The following is a 20687-nucleotide window of genomic DNA, read 5'->3' as shown; positions in this document are numbered from 1 at the left end:
TAATGTTTATAAATAATGTTTTATTTTTGTGTTTTGATGTATATGATATATCATACTGCATTTCTCATGGAAATTACTAAATACAAGAAGACGTGGTACGCTTGTTAAGTGAAAAACCAAATGTAATTCTGCAGAGGACATATTACTTTAACAGTTTCAATTAACTTAATACATTGAACATAGTTTTTGAGAGATCTAATCTGTACACAAAGAAAAAGAATCCTATATACATATATATAGCATTGATCTAGAGGAATTTGTTAAATATTCCTAGGGGAACGACAATTATTTCTAGGGGAATAGCAATTATTTCTAGTTGGAAACGATTTGTGTAAATCCCTTCAAAAAATCTTTAACATTAAACAATTTGTTATGTGGAATTAATTAAGATTTCGATTGAAAAAACGAACAACAAATATTTGGAATGCGCGAGCTAATCTTCCGGGAAAAACTGTTGTTAATCTGTCACGCTTCAAATGGACAAGAGCTCTTGCTGACACAATGTATTCTATTTCGGAGTGATATTTAGAAAAAAATTCGCTATTAAACAGCACATTAGAAGATTGAATATTTATCTTTTTAATCGTAACGATATAATTAAAGGAATCGGTTGTTGATCCATTAAAAGTACAATCGCTGCAAATGGATCCACAGTTTTGTGCATTGTTTAACATCAACAAATCTCCGACGATATTTTGAAGTTTGGCGTGACTTCGTCGTTTCATGAAGAAATATACAAGAAAAAAAACACAGGATGTACTGAAATCGAAATCTTTGTTTAGGTAATAAAATATAATTTTCGTTTTTTTTATCGAATCTTGAATACAACCTTTGACCAAATGATTCATGTTTTCACCTCTTTTTAGCCTTATGTTGTGAAATGTAATCATTCTTAGGTTCTTACTCATATCGTATTATTAATTAACTTTCTAGATTATGCGCTAATGTTCTGCACTGTATAGTTTGCTATCGTTGACAGGGTAATAACGTGTTATCAAGTTTAATCACAACAAACTTTGTTTATGTTTTCGCTTTAGATTGTTACCACTTAGGGATTGTCAATAACTAACAAAGAAAACGTTTATAGTTTTGTTTCTATTATTTTCAATAGTTTTTATTAGAAGAATGTAGTTAATGCTATGCATGGTGTGTAATTTAACACATTTTTATATAATAAGCATGTAAATAATTATACATAGATAACAAATTTTGTGTAATTATAAATAAATCGTTAATGGGGTAATAGTTATATATGACAATATTTATTAATTGGTTCTATAGGTTCTTAATGACTTAACAGAATTTTAAGCTCCTTTTTTGTGTTATATTTCTTAGAAATTTCCTAAAAAAAATTAATATGGTGTTGGTTATTATTCAGAATTATTTTTGTAGTTACCTGTGGCTATTCGCTTACTTTAGATCCAGTATATAGCATATGTATTTGCTTATTAGGTGCGTTGGAACATAGGTAGTGCCGCTGTTCATCTGTTCGAGTACAAGTATCTATGATGTTTTCGTCAGGTCTTAGCTGTAATCTCTCCTTTCCCAATTGTCTGGGATACCCTCAAGATAGCGAAGAACTGCTACCAAAAATGGCCCAAGAGCCAATAATTCTTAACGTCTACGATATGGTAAGAGAATATCATTTGATTAACTTCATCGATGGATAACTTCACGTGACAGAATTATTTGTTTCAGTACTGGATAAATGAATACACTACACCTATCGGACTGGGGGTATTTCATTCGGGCGTAGAAATTTATGGAACAGGTATATATACACAAAATTGTTTCTTTCTAGTATAAGAAAGCATAAAATTATCACTGTTGTTTTGCAAAAGTTTCAAACTGATCTTACTAGAAATTAATTGTAATTAATCTTTTGCTAGAATATGCGTACGGTGGACACTCTAAACCGATCTCTGGTATCTTTGAAATTACACCTAGAGTTGCGGAAGAATTGGGGGAGCAATTTAGATATAGGTGAGTTTCTCTCTTTTATGTACAGAATGAGTCAGCAAACGTTTGCACGTTAAATAACTTCGTTGCGTCTAAAGATACGTAAAATATGGTAAGGACAATGTTTCATGGTACAATGGTATTGACACAAAGCTATAAACAAAATTTTGTTCTTGTTATTTTTTTTTTAGAGATATCAAGGTCACCTTGACTCTTTTTTAAGCACCTATAATGATAGTTCCTTTCGTTAGAAACTCAAGGATCTTAGTATGTATACTTGAAGGATCTTAGTATGTTTACTTTAACTACCACTATAGTATGTTTACTATTTACTACAAGTATGTTTACTGTTTTACGTATATCTTTAGAAACAACAAAGATATTCGAGGTGCAAGCGTTTGGTGACTCGCCCTGTATCAAATTAGACTATTTCCAAAGAAAGAGTTTAGAGTTGTAACGTTATATTTAACAACGTTCGTTTTATTATAGACAGTCTGTACACATCGGATACACAGACTTCACAGAAGAAGATGTCAGCAGAATTGTTACGGAATTAGGAAAAGATTTTAGGGGCGACCGTTATCATCTAATGAATAAAAATTGTAACCATTTCAGTAGCCAACTTACACTCGTACGTACTTACAATCACGATAGAACTCTATGCTTTATACGATTAATGCCGACAGAACTGTTTCTATTTTGCATTACAGATTTTATGCGGCCAGGAAATACCTGGTTGGGTGAATCGTCTCGCATACTTCAGTTCTTGTGTACCATTTCTTCAACGTTGTTTACCAAAGGAATGGCTGACACCCGACGCCCTGCAACATTCTCTGAGCCAAGTCAGTTATCATGAAAGTACACCATCGTCCGACACTTCCTTGTAACATATGGCTAGCTCCGTGGAAAGGGGAGGAGGTCTAAAATGCCGTAGGAGTTATACCTTCTAGAAAATTTATGCAACAAATAAAAAGAAGATTATCTTCAAATTGAATATACATATATCGCCAGGATTATGGAATCCAAGAAACGGAACCGTCGAAATGAGGTACAAATTTAAATAATTGTACTCCCGTATTCCGCTGGTGATTAATAGTACTGAAAGAATTGCCTTTCTTGCAACATGTCGTCTCCTAAAACATTGGACGGCAGTATACAATGTCGCGTGTGTTCTCTGTTGTATTATACAGTCAAAATTTAATAGATATATATATATATATAATTGATAGATAATTATGTATAAATCAAAGGCGTAAAGAGACTGGAACTTATTTATTTATCGGTTGAACGCATTAATCTCTTAAGAAATATCCTGTTGCTGAGAGTTTTTGCATGCAATGTTCTCCATTCAAATTTGACACGAGGATTAGTATTTATTATGGAGACATCTTAAAATGCATTATTCGAACAATTAAAGTTACATATACATATTCAAATTACATATATATATATTATTCATTTGAATTATTTATTATATTTTATAAATTAATCGATAACCGATTTTCTCACATATTTATCAATTTTACTTTACTTCATGATTATTTACAATTATTTGTGTAAATAATTGTTATAATATAAATGTTATTTATGCGACACTTCTCTGTACAGCTGCCATTACTATTGTTAGGAAGTTTCAAATGAATAATGAATTTAATAAATATTGACATTCATACGTAATAAATAATCAACTTACATCTAACTTCTATTTCTCACGTATGATTTAACAAAACTCTGTTTTCCCGAAAGCAATTTTATAATGAACATATTTATAATTTTAGAATTAAGATATTCTCTGAGTCAACGATTATACACCATATGAATGTCAAATTTTGTAAAAGTGCTCTTGAATTTTGCACGCCATAGGATTAAATAACGGAAGCATTATAATTTCAAAGGCTTTCGCCACATTCGTAATTCGGTGGATTTTCTTGTCGAACAATTCACGGTAAACAGAGAAGAATTACCAATGTTGCTGAAACTGTTATTTATGTCAAATTTATAATGTTACACGTTAAGAAAAAAGATTCATAAAGCAATTTGAATATGATATCAATATTTGAGAACGAAAATAAATTCTATTAGATATCTCATATCCGCAAAACTGTAACATAAAAAATGCAGCAACAAAGTAGTGCCAATTCATTTTTCGTTTTTTATTCAACCTGTATAAATAATATTAGAGAGTCATATGTTGCGTACAACTTAAATAGATGTTATCGATCATACATACTACGTTATATTTAATGTTAACGCGTGAATACTTTTCACTAAACGATTTGGAGGAAAATCTACAATGTATACAACAGTTGTATTTCAAATCATTCTTCCATTGTATTTAAAAAAAAAAAAAACGAACAAATCTCAGCATTGAAAACGCAAAGCACATTTTTCCGTTTCAAAAAATTCAATTGTGCGAAACTTCTTCCTTAAATTAAGACTCCAAGCTGGAAATTACTGAAATGATAAAAAATTTCTGTGCTTCTTGTACAATACACACAAAATGATTCTCATGAAATTATATGTATCATATTTGCGGGGGAAAGATATTAAAAACAATTAATTGTTACGTAATAATATTAACGCAACGTCATAAGAATTCATTACTTTCCCAACATAGGAGACAGTGTAGCATAATAAAAATAATGAAGTATACAAAGCACAATATACAGTATAAGTACAAAAGCTTGTGTAACTTTCTAAACAATCTTTTTTACAAGGATGTTCAGTTTGATTTTTTTTTAGTAGAGAGTTATCTCTCTCTCACTGTTCATGATTTATTTTTAAGCAATAAAAATTCTAAGAAGTAGATACCGTCGACTTACTCACTGTAGTTGCGCACCTGAAACCAATAACCGATACACAAAAAAAACATTCAGACGTCTGTCCTTTCAAAGTCAAATAATATACGCACAAGCTTTTTGTCAATTTATTAATATATTTCCTTTACACACGAAAATTAAGTTATTTCTTAAAGTATCGGTAGATAATGAATAAAAAAAAAATGTATATATATTCTTCTTTTCTAATGCGGAAGATTCTGCATGAAACAAAATGTGTAAAACATAAAGAATATAAATACTACAAAATCTACAGAAACAGATGCTTTCTTTTAAAAAGGATATCTTATAAACGTACAAGTGTTTGGTCTTCTTCCTCATCGTGTCGTCGCGCTTTTTTTTTCATTCAATAATTTACAGTGAAATACAATCTTTCATTTAAAATGCGAATAATTGCTTGCAATTGTTTTTTAATAAATATCGTAAATAACGCACATACTAGTTTATAAATAAGTTTATAATATCGAATATACTAGGTTGCTAGAGAAAAAAAAAGATGATTAATAGTCAGGTCATTACATGCACTGGTACTAGACCAATGGGATACATAAATCATTAATTATTACAGAAAAGTAATTTCTAACGGTTCATAAGAAAGAAACGATAAAACTATAAAATCATACAATCTATGTATGTATGTATGGTATGTATACATGATCATTCTATTCTCATGCAGAATGCCGGTCGTACATTTTTTTATATTACGCGTAAAAAGAAAAGCAATAATTATAGCGCAAATGTGTTTTTGTTTTTACATGTTGTAAGACGTAGTACTCGAAATGTCAGGTGTTCTGTTTATTATGTGCACGCAGAAAAGAAACTGAAACCGAAAAGAATCGAAGGGTCTAAAATCAATTTGAAGTTGCGGGCTTATTTATAACTTGAATTATTTACAAAAATATAAAATCAATGCTATATAGAGTGACTATTTTCTCGTTCTTTTTTTTTTTATTATCTATAGACAAGACTCGTTTCAAGGACAAAGCAATATATAAGAGACAAATAGACGCGTCTTTGATTTTAGAACCCTTAAGTAACAATGGCGGAAGGTATGGGCAAAAATTATTGAATTCTGTCGATAAGTACAATGTAACACATACAATACTATAATTTATAAACACACCTCGATTACACTTCTAGAATAGATTCTAGAGCTCATTTTTTAACTTTTTTTTTTATTTTACTCCAATACGGACAGCAATGTCTGTACTATTACATTCTTTGTTCGATAACATTAACACGTTTCTTCTATTAACGGTATACTCTATATATATATATATATATATATATATATATATACTTTTTTTTAATATAAGAATGTCAAATCTATTGCAGTCGATATATACTTTATTTATAATATATTCTCGTGAGTTTGTTACCATTACACAAATTTGTCGAAGACGATTTTTGTAATTGCAATATTATTTTTTTAAATTTTTCTTCCTTTAAATTATACTCATTTTATAATTGCATTACGTTTAATTGTATGTTCCTATCCGATGACGACCAACCAAAGAGTTGGAATTTCGTGTATGAAATGTATTGGTGTATTGTTTTATGAAAGTAAAATGGAATTTATACGGAATGTAGTGCCTCGATATTTCTACCAGTAACATTTTTTCAATATTTGCATAAAATTTTCGAGATTTATTCTAAACTCGACCGTTTTAAAATTCGTTATAAATATATGAAAATTCAAATGGAAGATTAGATTTTCAATTCTTTTTTTTTTCTTTTTTAAACTTGATGGTTGATATTGTTTAATTGGCGGCTCCATTTGTTTGACTGTTTACGACATATCGAAAAATTTCCAAGACGAAGAACATCCCTCCGATTTCCTATATTGGTTTTCGTATCAATTAAACAACTCCGGATTCTTAACCGTTACACCGTTATTCCGTATTCGAGCTACTGGCATAGAATCCTGAGATAATTATCTTGTTTCTATATCAACCTTTTCTTTTTTCCATTCAGCATTAGTTAGCAAATGTTTATAAATATACATACATGAAAAATGTATATTTTGTACATTGAAACATATAAAAACTTGTTACCGTGCGCCTGCGTGTCTTCCTTCGTAATCTTATTTTCCTTTTCTTTTTTGTTCTTTTCTTTTTTGTTCGTTTCTAATCTTATCTCTAATAGACACAAACTGAATGAACCGATTAACCGTCATGCAATCTCTCTAGAATTTAAATAACATGCGACATCTTTTTTTTGGAGTGGTTGATTTTTTTTTAAATGTTTTTAATATAAAAGTAATAAAAAATGCTGCAATATCGTTATGGCATTTACAGTTCTGCCTTATTTAAAACTATTGCAGAAACGTTAATATAGAAATTTCTCGTTATCTGTTTCGAAATAATGTTTTCTCGATTACTGTTCTCTTTCAATCCATGCGTTGCGCTTGCACTCTGTGTGATCGCCAGGTTGAAGGTATAATTCTTTATATAAACGAGCTAATGATTTTTCGCGATGATACCTATCCATTTTAAAGATTACGGAAAGCGGTATATATTTAAGAAAGGGGAAAACACAGTTTTCGTTGCAGTAAGGACAAAATCAATGTTCAACATCGTTTCGTTACTGACATTATAATACTCGTATGCCGTGTAAAAGTTTATAGCCACTTCGCTTAAATGACTACCTATTATCAGCAGGAGATTCCGATACATTGCACGATTAATTCTACTATTCACACGCTAAATAATATTGATGCATTTCACTGCATTATGACGTAATAGAAAATATTTAGTCATAAGGCAATCAAAATCGATTCACGTCCTTTTCGAATTCGTTTATGCCACTAAGAATGATTGAGTATATAATTTACTTGAAACTATCCTTTTTCTTTTGTTATACCTAGATTCAAAGGTAGGTACGATAGGTTAAGTAGATTAATTCTTTCTTTTTATTGCTAGATAATTTGACTGAGATTCCTGACTTTTATTAATTTAAGAAATTAATCGCAACGAATTTATATTATGCGAAATGAAATTTCCATTGAAATTTACTATAAAAGAAACACGACACCTACTTTAAATAGTAATGGCATCGTAAAGCTTGCTTTGTTAAACTCTTTCAAAACGCATAAATTATGTACAATAATTTATCATTATATATTATACTTATAAATTGCCTTGTTGAGTACACAACTTATTATGCATAAATTTATAAAAACCGAGAAAAGGAAAAGAGATTGCAATACGTTATCAAAATTCAACCGGGGATAACGTATTTCGATCAGAACATTGTATTGAACAATGTAATTGAAAATGTGTGCAGCTTTTATAGTTAGCATTGATTCGATTATTACGTAAAAGTTATTATGCTTTTAATTGTACGTTCGAGATGCAATTCAACGTAATTCAGAAATGTTCGGAAAGAGAAAATGTATTGCACAAAATTAAAAAGAAAAGAAAGAAAGAAAGAAAGAAATTTGATAACTTTCAAGCTAAAAGGATCAAGCACAGACATCGTCCTTGTATAAAGATATTACTGTAGATACTGTAATCTTATCGTTCAGGTAATGCAAATGATTACAGTAATTTATCCGTATTGTTAGAAATGTTTAAATAATGTTTTTACGAGTCGTATGATGATGAACCATGATCGTGAGCTGGACTTGGAGGCGTTGATGGATTTGAACTGTTGTTTGAAGCTATTGAATGTCTTGGGCTTCCACCAGAGGTGTGTTCCTAAAGTAACAGGATATTTTATTCAGAAATCAGAAGATTCTTTCAAAGAGATTAACTTCTCTTCAAGTCCGTTTTCTTGCATACAAAAATTTGCACGGAATATTTTGCATGCTCCTCCACTAATTCCAGAGAGTCAAATATATTCTACATGGAAACGTACGTTTGGTATAAAATAAAGAAATAAATAAATACCTTGTCGTGCAAAGATGCGATGCTACCAAGAGAGAGTGGGGTATGAGTTCGTAGATGTACGGATTCCGAGTCGACTTGGTCCACAGGAGTGCGCGGTAACGAAGGCGGGGTAGCAGTTGGTCGTGGTGGTGCTGGCCCCCTTCTTGACGATGTTGATCCTAAGAACAATTGTTACACTGAATATAACATTACTATAAATATACAATGAAGGGAAGGAGCGGCACATTGATAAATAGCATACCGTTATGTGGTGAATATCCAGAATTTCTAGATATATGAGAACTGAGACGTCGCGTGTCGGATGGAGGGTGCCTAGGCGGCAGTGGCGCAGGTTTACTCGCTGTTTGAAGCGTGGGTCCGTATAACTAAACGAAAACGTCACCAAATGTAATAGAAGAAATAAAATTGTACGAACAGTTACACACAAATAAGTATACGCAATAAATTCTTACTCTTTGTTGACTGCTATGTAGGTGAGTGCTACTGTGATGACCGCTATGTTGTTGATCAGCTGTTTCAAGTGTGGTAGCCAAATCTAATAATCGCTGTATCTGAAATAAAACATCAGGCGGTTGGTTTAAAAACGAATATACATGGTTAAGCGTACGCTAAGGCGCAATGGAATAAATTGATGAAACAAGTTACCTACCTGTATACCATTACCTGGGCCCACATGACTGATATGATTGAAATTCGTCGGTGCTGATATCATTTTAGAGCGTCTGTCTGTGGGTCGTACAGCTCTGTTCCCTTCTCTCAAAGAGAATCTTCTCCGTGGTCTTGTCATTTGTCTACCGCTTGCGTCTAGTGGTGTTAAATTGAGTAATTCTCCTATTATATCATAAAGAATTTACACTATGTTTGATAACATCGTAGAATTATAACATTGATTCGTAATCGAACTATACTCACGTTGATGCAAGTTGCTCAGGAAAATAACGTGTGGCATGTCATTAATTATACAAGACGTTAAAGAACCTGAAGTGTTCAATGGTCGTGCCCGTTTCACGTTTAACGTTTGGAGCCAGTCTCCCGTCGTACAATCAAACACGTCGATGTGTGTATCGCTATAAACTAATAAGTAACCTTCACAATAACCTGAAACGTAAGAACGACATAATATATAAAATCTGCCGCATAAATATAACAGTATATTATTAAATTAATCAAGTAAGGTACACTTACTAACTGCCGTAGGAACAGCGGGATACATAATTTCACGATCTCTATTCTTTCTACCTTGGCTGTCGACATATACTGCCAATGTCTGGAAGACTAATAAGAATTCACCACGTGGTAATTCGATGCAACGTAAAGCATCTACAGCGCTATATGTGAGAAAACCTAAGAGCGTATTCTCAGAGTGGACCAATGCTGCATTTAGAAGATAAAAAATTATTAACATAATTCATATTTCACGTCTTCCATGTATATAGAATTCTCACAATGATACTCACAAATTGCGTGATGATCTCCTAAGATGCTGTAGATAGAAAAACCAGAAGGATAGCCGACACAAAAGCGGCCCTCGGAGAGTACTTGCAGAGTTTGTGCTTGACATGGTAACATCAGTTCACGTATACGTTTATGACGTGTTTTCGTACGCGTTATTTCATAGATGATCACTTGCGATGCGTTCTACGTAGAAAATAGTTTTATTAAAAAGAAGACGAAAATGATTTCTATCTCAATTTTATACTGATTTTATAAACGTAGATAGAGAATGTCTTACCTGCTTCTTTATGGCAACGCACAAACAATACGTTAATGGACTGCGGCGCACTATTCCCGTTGTTAGGGTAATACATCCTTTTGTTTCTGCAACCTTGATCCATTCAACTTCATCTCCATCCAATGCACGTACTGGGACCAGCCGTACATGACGTTGCTTACCACTTAAAACTACAATTAACTGTTCTTCCGTTACATATTCCAGTAGATATATTTTCTTGCCTTCCCCAACTCTTGCAATTTCTAAACATTTGATATAAATTATAAATAGTAATATACGTTTTATTCTATTCGATATAAATATAATTCGAACGTACCACTACGATCTAAATCTAAACAGAAGAGGCCTTCTTCTGTGCCAATGACTAGACGATCTGGATCAATAATTGCTCCTGACATCACATTTTTAATGAGCGCCAATGTATTATCTAATAATTCTTTTGCTCTAAAAATCTGTGCGAAAGCAACGAATGGTATCAAAAAATTGTTACGAACGTCAAACTCGCAAACGTCGTGTATACAGCTTACCGTTGTATTAGGAAGATTATTTTTCTTTAATATTCTATGCAGTTCACTCAAAGCAACAACCCATTTTGTTTTTTCGCTTTCCGTGTCTGCAAGCATCAACGTGTGATTTCTCAAACCGGGTGGTTCCAATAGAGATGTTGTTATCTAAAATCGTTTGTTACATCAGTCGATCGCAAATAAACGAATGAATATAATGGATGAAAGATTAAAAGTTACCCTAAATATGCACGGAATATCTTTTTTCGTGGCATGTATGACATCCGAATCTCGAACAGAACTAACACTGAATTCTTCATCTCGCATATCTAAGACTTGTGATACGGACACAGATGGTAACGCATTACGATCCGGTGAGATGTCGTAAAGAAATAATTTGAAGTCGCAAACAACTACAAATTGACGGACCCAACCCTTTTTCACTCCACCCATTTTTGGCACTTTAACGTATCCTTCGTAAGCAGTACCTATTCCTCGTGTGGGATCAATGCCCAATGGTCGTTTTGCTGTGCAAAAGATATTTTGTGTTATTATCTTTCGTTGGGGAAATAAAGTGTCGAATTTGGTGATGCTGCGTATACTTACTTTGATCATGAGGCACAGGACACATCGGAGGCACCTTGTCGCAACAGGGCATATGGCATGCGAAACCACAAACTTCGCATACCACTCCTTGCCTTGTTAAACCCACCATCAACGATGTGCAATGGTTGCACTTTGTAGGCGCTGAAAACGTTCTTACTAAAAATTGATGAGATTTCGGTTTAGGTTGAAGGCTGGCTTGCCCATGGGACGCAGACGACTTGTTTAAGAGTTCATGAGACAAAGGTGATGTCGGATCCTAAATGATCAAAGGTATTACGATCATTTAGTATTCAAGATGATGTTCTATCTAAACGGAGGAAGTACTTACAATGCTGAGCTCGGACAAGTTGCTTTTGCTGCTGGAAATACTTGGCGCACGATTATCTTCAATATCGGCCTCGACACTATCTGCGCTTCCGTGGCGCGTACTGCTCGCAGTTTCTTTCAAAAAATGTTCGAGATATGACATTTGAGACGTGGGACGTTCTAAAACTGAAATGAAAAAAAAGAAAAATATTAAAATGAGAATACAGAAGTTCAAAAAGAGATGCATTTGAAATTTTCAATGATTGCAACTGCGTTTAACATTGTTAAATTAATAAAAAAAAAAAAAAGAAGAAAATATAGAAATTCGATCTACTGTTCATTAAGATACACAACGAAGTAAACTTATAAAAAGTATGATAATTATGTTTTCATTTTCATAAAAACTTAAGTTTTAATAGTGGACGTCGTGTGACACCCTTCGCAAACATTTTAATATAATCACTCCACTGCAACTTGCATCACACAATTCTGTTAAAGTAGTAATCGTTATTGTGTATGTTGGGATTGATATTTTTTTATCGTTCACCAGCAGAAGTAGCAAGCAGATAGTATAAAATGTAACCAAAAGTCAATCAGATCAAACAACTCTAGAGGCGAAAACATTCAGGCACAACATACCTGTTAATCATTTAATTACAAAAACCGAGAGATTATCAGCTACTAAGATTAACAAAGGGCAACCATCACCTAAAAAAACGATGAAGAACTACCAACGCTATCCTTAATGGAGGAACGATTATTGTCAACATACAAGGAAACACATAGTTGTTCTTGATGGTAATTGACATAAAAATTCACGCAGAGCCATGTTTTAAATCTAAAACAATTTTAGCAGACATAACTTATTTTCTTCGTATTTATACTACCCCTAAAAATTTCGGATTCCTTATGGTCTTTCATAATTTAGAAACGTAGACAATGCTATAAAGTTATCTAATTTTCTTTAGACTTTGAATGTGTTAAAACTCTAAGTCATATAACTTTTACATACATATATGTAACGAATAAGAGTTCACATCTTATTGTGTAAATCATTCCAGCTCTTTTGGCTCATTCGTATCAACATTGTATAACAAGTTTTGTAAGCAGGCATGTTGGGAAACACAGCTCTGGGCTTTGTAAATTAGCAATCCAGCCGACCAGTCAACCAAAATCGCGTTTTTCTCTCTGTTGCCACTTCATTTACCAGGTGGCGATACGATGGCGACGGCATTCTGACTGATGAATGTGTTGACGGGAACGAATCTAGTTAATAAGCGACATGTCGTGACGCGGGGAGCACGCATTACTGGTAGGGGTGACGACGGCTGGTGTACGATGATGCGTTGGGGTTTGGTGCAAACGATGTTTGAAGATTTGCTTGACGTTTTGCTGGATAGGACAGCTGTCACAAATACAGTTTGAAGATGAGCAACAAGAGGCCCCAGACACAGCTCGTTACGCCAATAAACAGAGGCACTTTGTAGTCTAGAAATCAGAATCGCATACCGTACCGGAGGACCGAATTACTATGCTGGATAAATATCCCAGTACCAACGATCTCTATTATTGGTATAGCTTATATATTGACAATAGATATAATAACCTTATTATCCTCTACAATTATCGATATCATGATTATCATTTCTATTATATTTCTATCCTTTAGGATTACAAATATAAATGTACGTATTGGAAATAAAACACTCTAATGCTTATGATGAAAATGTAACTGAACATCTCTTGAAAAACATCGCATACTGTGAGCTTCAAGTGCCTTATGTTTTATTCAAACAATTAAGATAATTACCAGCCTATACAAAAAGTGTTCGCCAATGAGTAATAAATATTAATCTGATTTGACAAAATAAAATGCTACGGCATACGTAATGATATTGCGATTTTGACCCTATTTTTAAATTTAAAGGCAACCATTAAAGACATACATAATTAGTATCAGAATAATATTTAATTTATAAATAACTTGAAAATAAAACGAGACGGTATCGTGATTATTTTTGAATTTTGTCGTATTTTAATTGATACAGTCGTCTTTTTAGTTATTTATTACACATAGTCGGCTACTTGTACATGTAGACACATGTATTGCACCTTTTTGAAAGGTATATAATATATCTAAAAATTCAATCAATCTGTTTTGTAATGAATTATTATCGTAAAGCTATGTTTAAATAGTTTATACTGAGATTTGTAACAATTCAGTGATACGCTTCAGTAACGGTACCAATCACCAAATATGACTATTCGTTCTTACAAAAAAAAAATAATACTCACACACTGAATCATACCAATTTAATATAAATTCATTAGTTGGCCAAATGCACAATACAGGAAGAATAAATGACTATACTTCATAGAAGCACTACTTCTATACTAAATTGAGGAGGAATTGTTAAGTTTACATTTTTAAGATCAATTTCGTATATAATATATGTGTGTGTGTATATAGATATATATATCAATAAATACTCTTCTTCATACATATGAACAATAAATAATGACTCAATATTTGTAACATAACAATTCCGATAACTTTTTTTTAAACACATGCAAATTTGTTTGCTTATAATATCAATAACACTATCTGTATGCTAATTTTGTTGAATCTACAAAATCGGTAAGTAAAAATCTTTGGTTACGTTAAAAATATTATTTGTCTGTTGATTAAATATTTTTAATACAACAGTAATGAAAAAATTAATATTTATTAAACATTAATTTTTAATAAATATTATATAGATTATATTAAATATGCCGTAATTTTTAAAGTGCTTAAGAAATCACTATTAGAGAAAAAAAATTCTCATCGCTTGAAAACTGTGCTCTTATAAATTACATACATAGCGTGTATCGCAGCAGTTTGTATAATAATAGTCGATACAAAATTTTTATAAAAACGCAACAAAGAAATTTTGGTGAAATTCTTACTTCTAGCATTGTTAACTGAAATGTACTTACAGCCGTCACCCGTATCAAGCCTTGCTTGCAACTCTTTTATTTGCATTTCTTTGCGTTTTATCTCATGCGTGACAGTATCATACCGTTGTCTGAAGTCTCGTAATTCCCTACACAGAGACAGACACACATTTATCATTATTACACAATTAGTGGCATACAAAAATTAGCATTGATGATATTTTAAAACATATAAAAAAGATAATTGCAAAAATTACTTTTGAGCAGCAATCAAATCCGATCGAGTCTTCGTAAGCTCTTCGGATATCGCTTGTTTAGCTTGTATCTCGCTTTGTAAGGAACTTTGAAGATTTAGAAGTTCCATCTTATCGAGTTTCTGTGATCTACGATTTCTCCAGTTCTTATCTGCCATCGTAGAGCCACTTCCTACACCTCCTACACCGCCAGAGTGTTTCAAGAACTCTAATTCTTCTGTCATTTTCGTGGCCAATGCCTAAAATGATCACATTGCACATGTAATTATTATAAATTTATTATAGTATAAATGATTTAATGTTACGAGGACAAACCTGCAAATATCCTCTAGCATCTTTCTCGTCGGATACCCATTGAATAATCTCAGTTATCTGAGCTTCCCATTGCGCGATAGCTTCCTTTTTATTTCTCAATTCTTCGTATTCGTCTTCCAGTTGTCGTCTTTCACCTTGTATTCTATTAACGCTATCCGTAAGAGTGTTAAGTTCTAACATAAGTTTTTTATTTTCTTCGACTAGCATAATTTTTTCTCTCTCGTGGCGTCTGCTTAATTCATTTATTGTCTCCTCGCTATCGGTAAGATTCTCCAATCGCGCGGCGTCTAGCTTTTCTTTTGTTAATTGAACTTCTCGCTCGAGTAGATCTCTTCTCGCTTCAGCCTCGTGCAGTTGTTCTTGAAGACTACGAATTTCAAGATTAAATCTGCTCTGCTGCTGATTTAGATTTTCATTGTACTGGACTTCGAGTTTCTCAACCTCCGCCTTTAACCTATTGATTTCTTGCGTTGCTAAAGCATGGTTCGCGCTCACATCATTGCCCATAGACCTCTGTCTAATCTTCTCAGTCTCTTCTTGCATCTGCTTACAATACTCCTCGCTGCGTTCACGTAATTTTCTTTCCTTGCTGGTTTCCGCCATCGCTTCTTCCACTCGATTTTCTAACTCTCGCCGAAGCTTCTCGGCTTTTCGAATATCGTGTCGCAAACTATCAACCTTCTGCATTACTACTTCCAATTCTTCCTCTTTATCTCGGACTTGTCTAGACAACTTTTGTTTTTGTTGTCTTAGTTCCGATAGTTTATCTGTGACTTCGGTATATTCGGCCATCGCTAGTTTCCGTTGCGTTAACGCATCTTTCAACTCCTTATCCTGGAGTTTCAGCTTCTCTTGAACATCCAATTTATCTTTAATAGCTTCCTCCTTTTCCAAACGAAGAGAGCGAACCAATTTTTCTAATTCTCGTAGTTTCGTCATTTCACCGTTGTCTAGATTGCGTAATTCTCGTGGTACTTCCATGGATTTTAATTGTGATTCTAACTCTAAAAATGTTTATTTAATTTAGAAATACATGAAAATAAGACTACATGATATATATATATACTCACCACAATTACGTTTGGTAAGTGTGTTTATCTCGTCCTGAAGTTTTCTTGTTGCATTGTTGGAGTCCGGTGATATTCCTGGCAAAGAATGACCGACTTGGTTCTTCAGATCTTCGATTACTTTCGTTAACTGCGCATTTTCTTCTTCAAGTATTTGTACACGTTTATCTTTTTGAGTTATAGCTGGCAAACAACCCAAATCCGATATACAACTATAATTTGAAAGTATAGCATCAGACCAAAATAATTTATTAAGTTAACAATCAAGGTAATAAATATTTACATTTTTATCGCTAAAGAGCTTCTTCACTTACCTTCCTTGGGTGAAACTAAAACCAACGAATGGTAAATGGAGTGCAGAGAACGCAGAATTTGCTGCCGGTGGAACAGCATCTGAACTACGAACGTCTGTATCGTCAACATCGAAATTTGATGTATCTGTCGGTGAGGAAACTTCAGGAATGTAAGGTGCAGTACTGTCCCTAAGAGTGTCCCAGTTAACTCCATCAAACCATGGATGTTTCTAAATTATATAATCAAAAGTTAATTTTATATAAATTAATCATCTCATCGTAGGAAGTATTACATTAACTTGGTTAATAATATTAGATATTACCTTAAAATCGTCAATTCCATTCTGACCTAATCTAAACTCCGAACTACATATTAACTTTCTCATTAAATCCTTAGCTTCTTCAGAAACGTCATACATATCGTCTGCTGGGAAGTCAAAGCAATTCTGAAACATGTACAAAGTATAGATGATTACATATACTACAATATACGATACAATATATTATATTATATGATATAATAATTTATACCTTATGATTCATAATTTTTCCATATGTTTCGACTAGAGATTCGGCGTAAAAAGGTGTCTCCCCATATAGCATTTCATACATGCATACTCCTAATGACCACCAATCACATTCAGGTCCGTATTGTCCTTGTCCATCTTCCATTGCCTACGATATATAATTCAAAATGTTATTTGTGGCAAAAGTCAAATGTAAAATTAATAATAGACGAGAGTATAATAATATAGAAACACGATATTACCCTTAATATCTCTGGAGAAATATAATCTGGTGTACCAACAGCAACATTACTTTGTACGGTGCCATCTTCGAACAATCGTAAACAAGATCCAAAATCGGCTAATCTAATGTGACCATTTGCATCTAATAAAACATTATCAGGTTTAATATCACGGTGCACGTAACGTAAGTCATGTATGGATCCTATAGCCAAAACCATTTCAGCTATATAAAAACGTGCCATATCTTCTGGAAGGCGATCCTCGAATTTGCTCAACAGCGTTAATAGATCCCCACCGCAGTAATAATCCATGACCAAATACTGCACATAATCATTTAATACATTTATGGAATATTTCTATTATTGTATATGTTACAATTATAATTAACCGCTTGCAGATAGTAAATCCTTATATGCGCTATGTAAACATAATCACTGTAGCCAATGACTTTATAAATATATCAAATGCAAATATATACAAATATATTATATTTAACCAATTTAATAAAAAAAATGCCCTATGCACTTCTATAGTGCAGCGAAAATCATTTATTTTCGAATTATTACATCTGCAAAGCGTTAATAATACATATAAGTTGAAACATTACCAAATTATTGTCATCTTGAAAGGCATAATGAAGATTTGTGATCCACCTACGATCACCGTACACCAGTACATCCCTTTCCTCCCTGAAGCATGCAGTTTCTGCACGTTTCAACATTTCCCATTTGTTCAAAATTTTCATCGCAAAAACTTTGTCCGAACCACGCATTCTTACAACACATACTTCTCCAAATGCACCTCTACCTATAACTTTTACTATCTCGAAATCCTCTCGCGCCAATTGCAAACTCTTGATGCAAGTGGCCACCGGTTTCACTGAAAAAAAAATACATAATAATTATAAAATTATCGAAACGGAGTTGTTTGTTAAAATTTAAATGTTTTCAGAATAAAGCATATAAATGTACCGAATTCAATAAAATCAGAGACAGTCTTCTCACGTCGTAAGGAAGAATTACAGCATTCATCGTACAAGACAAGTAAAATATCGATGAGCGTCTCGATAGAAAATGTGTGGCCGACTCTTCCTTCCCCCTGTACAGGACCACCAATAAAAACAGCTTCTAATTGGCGTAACCTTCCTCCTATGCCTATCAAAAAAATATCTTTTATTTGTTTCTGTAACTTGCACGTCGACGCTATAAAATAAAACGATATTATTGAATGTTTCATAGTATCTGTAATAACATACCATTGATTGCAAGACCCTTTGGCATAATATCAGGGGGAGGTTGATTATATTGATGTTGCGACGAATCTGACATGTCTCTTTTTCGATAAGGATGCTCCTTACCAAAATCTTTGGATACTACTTCTGTCATTCTTAACAATATTATTCAATAGTATTTGAAACCACCACATTATGATGTGATGACAATCCTAAAATATTTTAATATACGTTTCAACGAATGTCACAACGTAGAACACGATACGCAATTAAAAATATGTTCAATGCAATTTACATCTGACCATACATAAACATAATCATAACCATTAAAAGTGTGTTCGATTTTTTATGAAAATTTTTGTATTCACAGGTTTTCATGTATATACAAAAAAGAAAACACAAAAATAATAATACAAAGTATGCACCACAAGCATAAGCATGTATGTGTAGTAATCATTTACCTTAAGAAGATAATTCCCAATAGACATATCTAAATAGGATCACTTTCACTGTTTAAACATTAATTTTGTTTACAACCGTTGCGGCAACAATCTTCCGATCATGTTATCGGTGTATTACCAACAAAGCATCCAACTGTCCTCTCTTTCCCTTATGCAAAGAGTGTCAAAAATCAATTCCCTTTAACTTTGCGTGGTATATATGTCCACACGCCACTACGTGTAAAACAATCGAGTTTCATTTAATTCGTCATCGGCCATGGTGCCGGAATTACTCACGTCGGAAATTACGTAACCGCTACAAAGATAGCCAAAATATTTGGCGAAGAAAACACGCAACAAGAGAAATACGTGTAAATAAAGCGTACAGACAAAAATAGTGCGACGGGGTAGGGCACCGCATTCGCGGTCAGCGAATTCAACAAAATCACCAAGACAACTCGTGTCGCGGAAGGGATCGGTGTTCCATAGCGAAACTATACGGTACCCGTTTAATAGAACAGCTTCATGATAGAACCTAGGCGAACGTTAAAGCCCATTGTCCCAATTTCGTGTATAACCTCGACGCGGCACTACGCACTCGCCCCGAATCGAATTTTCTGACGTGAAACTCTCTTATCGCATGCGAGAAGGATGTTTTGAGCGAAAGGCTTTTTCTTCGCCGATCCAGACCGTTCGCCCGACCGATCCGAGCATATCTGCCGAAACGTTGCGCCCCGCTATTATATTGGTTTAATTGTTTATTATGCGCACCATTTGATTATCACAAAACATCTTGCATGGCCACCTCCAAACCCCCAACAATTTGGCTGACCCCCTGGCAGGCCCCATATAGAAAAAAAATATGGCAGTCCTACGTCATTGAAAGCACCCGTGAACGTTCGGTATATAGATCGGTCGTAACGAATGCGCGCGTATAAAACAACAAAGCGAGTTTACAATGATAATGTCGTTTCTTCATGGAATCGCATTCGTTCGACTTTCTTAAATCAATTTGTAAAGTACGCACTCTATGCACTTAATTGTCAAATTGAGAAATTATAGCACGTAATTCTTGTACGTGTAAACATTTATATGTTCATTCGTGAATACTTGTACGAATGTCACAATAAAAACGTACAAAACATGAAAGTCATGCAGCACAAATCAATACATATGATTCTCTATTTTGTAGTACGCATGTATGTACGTATAACAATATATACGATATATGTATATTTTTGTTTATCTTAATATTAGAGAAGAACAATAAATCCACGTAACATTAAAAAACGTAAACATTACGAACAAGTCATGGCACTATGAATTTGTCAGAGGAAGGTTATTCTTGAGTGATACAATCATAGTCTGTATTATTTTCTATTTAAGTAGTAAACTAACTAAATATGGTGAAGATTTCAGTTTCATCATTTAGATGTTAAACTGAAAATATCGGTAAGAATTTTTTTCTGAAATTTACTGTACATCAAATTTTGATCGATCATTGGTCGAGTTAGGTATCTTTCGACTTAAAGTTGGGTACAGCATGCATGTATATATATATATATACA

General features: G+C 33.3%; 2 protein-coding genes across 6 annotated transcripts; one reads left to right on the top strand and one right to left on the bottom strand.

Moving 5' to 3' along the window:
* The first annotated feature begins 180 nt into the window (after positions 1-180).
* On the top strand, positions 181-4767 carry LOC144473686 (deubiquitinase DESI2). 3 transcript variants are annotated; one of them, XM_078187793.1, is made up of 6 exons: positions 181-782; positions 1522-1631; positions 1699-1771; positions 1890-1983; positions 2449-2590; positions 2670-4767. In XM_078187793.1, exons 2-6 carry the CDS (start codon positions 1593-1595, stop codon positions 2844-2846), a joined length of 525 nt encoding a protein of 174 aa, XP_078043919.1. In that variant the 5' UTR covers positions 181-782; positions 1522-1592; the 3' UTR covers positions 2847-4767. The 3 variants fall into 3 exon arrangements, with proteins under 3 accessions (XP_078043919.1, XP_078043917.1, XP_078043918.1); XM_078187791.1 differs by having other exon boundaries at positions 1453-1631; XM_078187792.1 differs by lacking the exon at positions 181-782 and adding an exon at positions 829-980 and having other exon boundaries at positions 1453-1631.
* A 96-nt stretch (positions 4768-4863) lies between these two features.
* On the bottom strand, positions 4864-19979 carry Gek (serine/threonine-protein kinase gek). Of its 3 annotated transcripts, XM_078187787.1 has the most exons (27): positions 19141-19979; positions 18704-18891; positions 18420-18602; positions 18056-18327; positions 17469-17768; positions 17231-17374; positions 17023-17145; positions 16721-16929; positions 16410-16618; positions 15340-16343; positions 15028-15263; positions 14813-14919; positions 13041-13238; positions 11856-12019; positions 11528-11783; positions 11162-11448; positions 10946-11089; positions 10735-10870; positions 10419-10660; positions 10144-10324; positions 9872-10060; positions 9599-9784; positions 9336-9517; positions 9139-9237; positions 8928-9051; positions 8687-8844; positions 4864-8494 (listed from the first exon to the last, which is right to left on the bottom strand). In XM_078187787.1, exons 2-27 carry the CDS (start codon positions 18831-18833, stop codon positions 8381-8383), a joined length of 5577 nt encoding a protein of 1858 aa, XP_078043913.1. In that variant the 5' UTR covers positions 18834-18891; positions 19141-19979; the 3' UTR covers positions 4864-8380. The 3 variants fall into 3 exon arrangements, with proteins under 3 accessions (XP_078043913.1, XP_078043911.1, XP_078043912.1); XM_078187785.1 differs by lacking the exon at positions 13041-13238; XM_078187786.1 differs by lacking the exon at positions 13041-13238 and having other exon boundaries at positions 9336-9490.
* Positions 19980-20687: the final 708 nt, after the last annotated feature.

Source organism: Augochlora pura, chromosome 7, assembly GCF_028453695.1.
Source record: "Augochlora pura isolate Apur16 chromosome 7, APUR_v2.2.1, whole genome shotgun sequence".
NCBI lineage: Eukaryota > Metazoa > Arthropoda > Insecta > Hymenoptera > Halictidae > Augochlora > Augochlora pura.
This window is presented reverse-complemented; position numbering and strand designations above follow the sequence as displayed.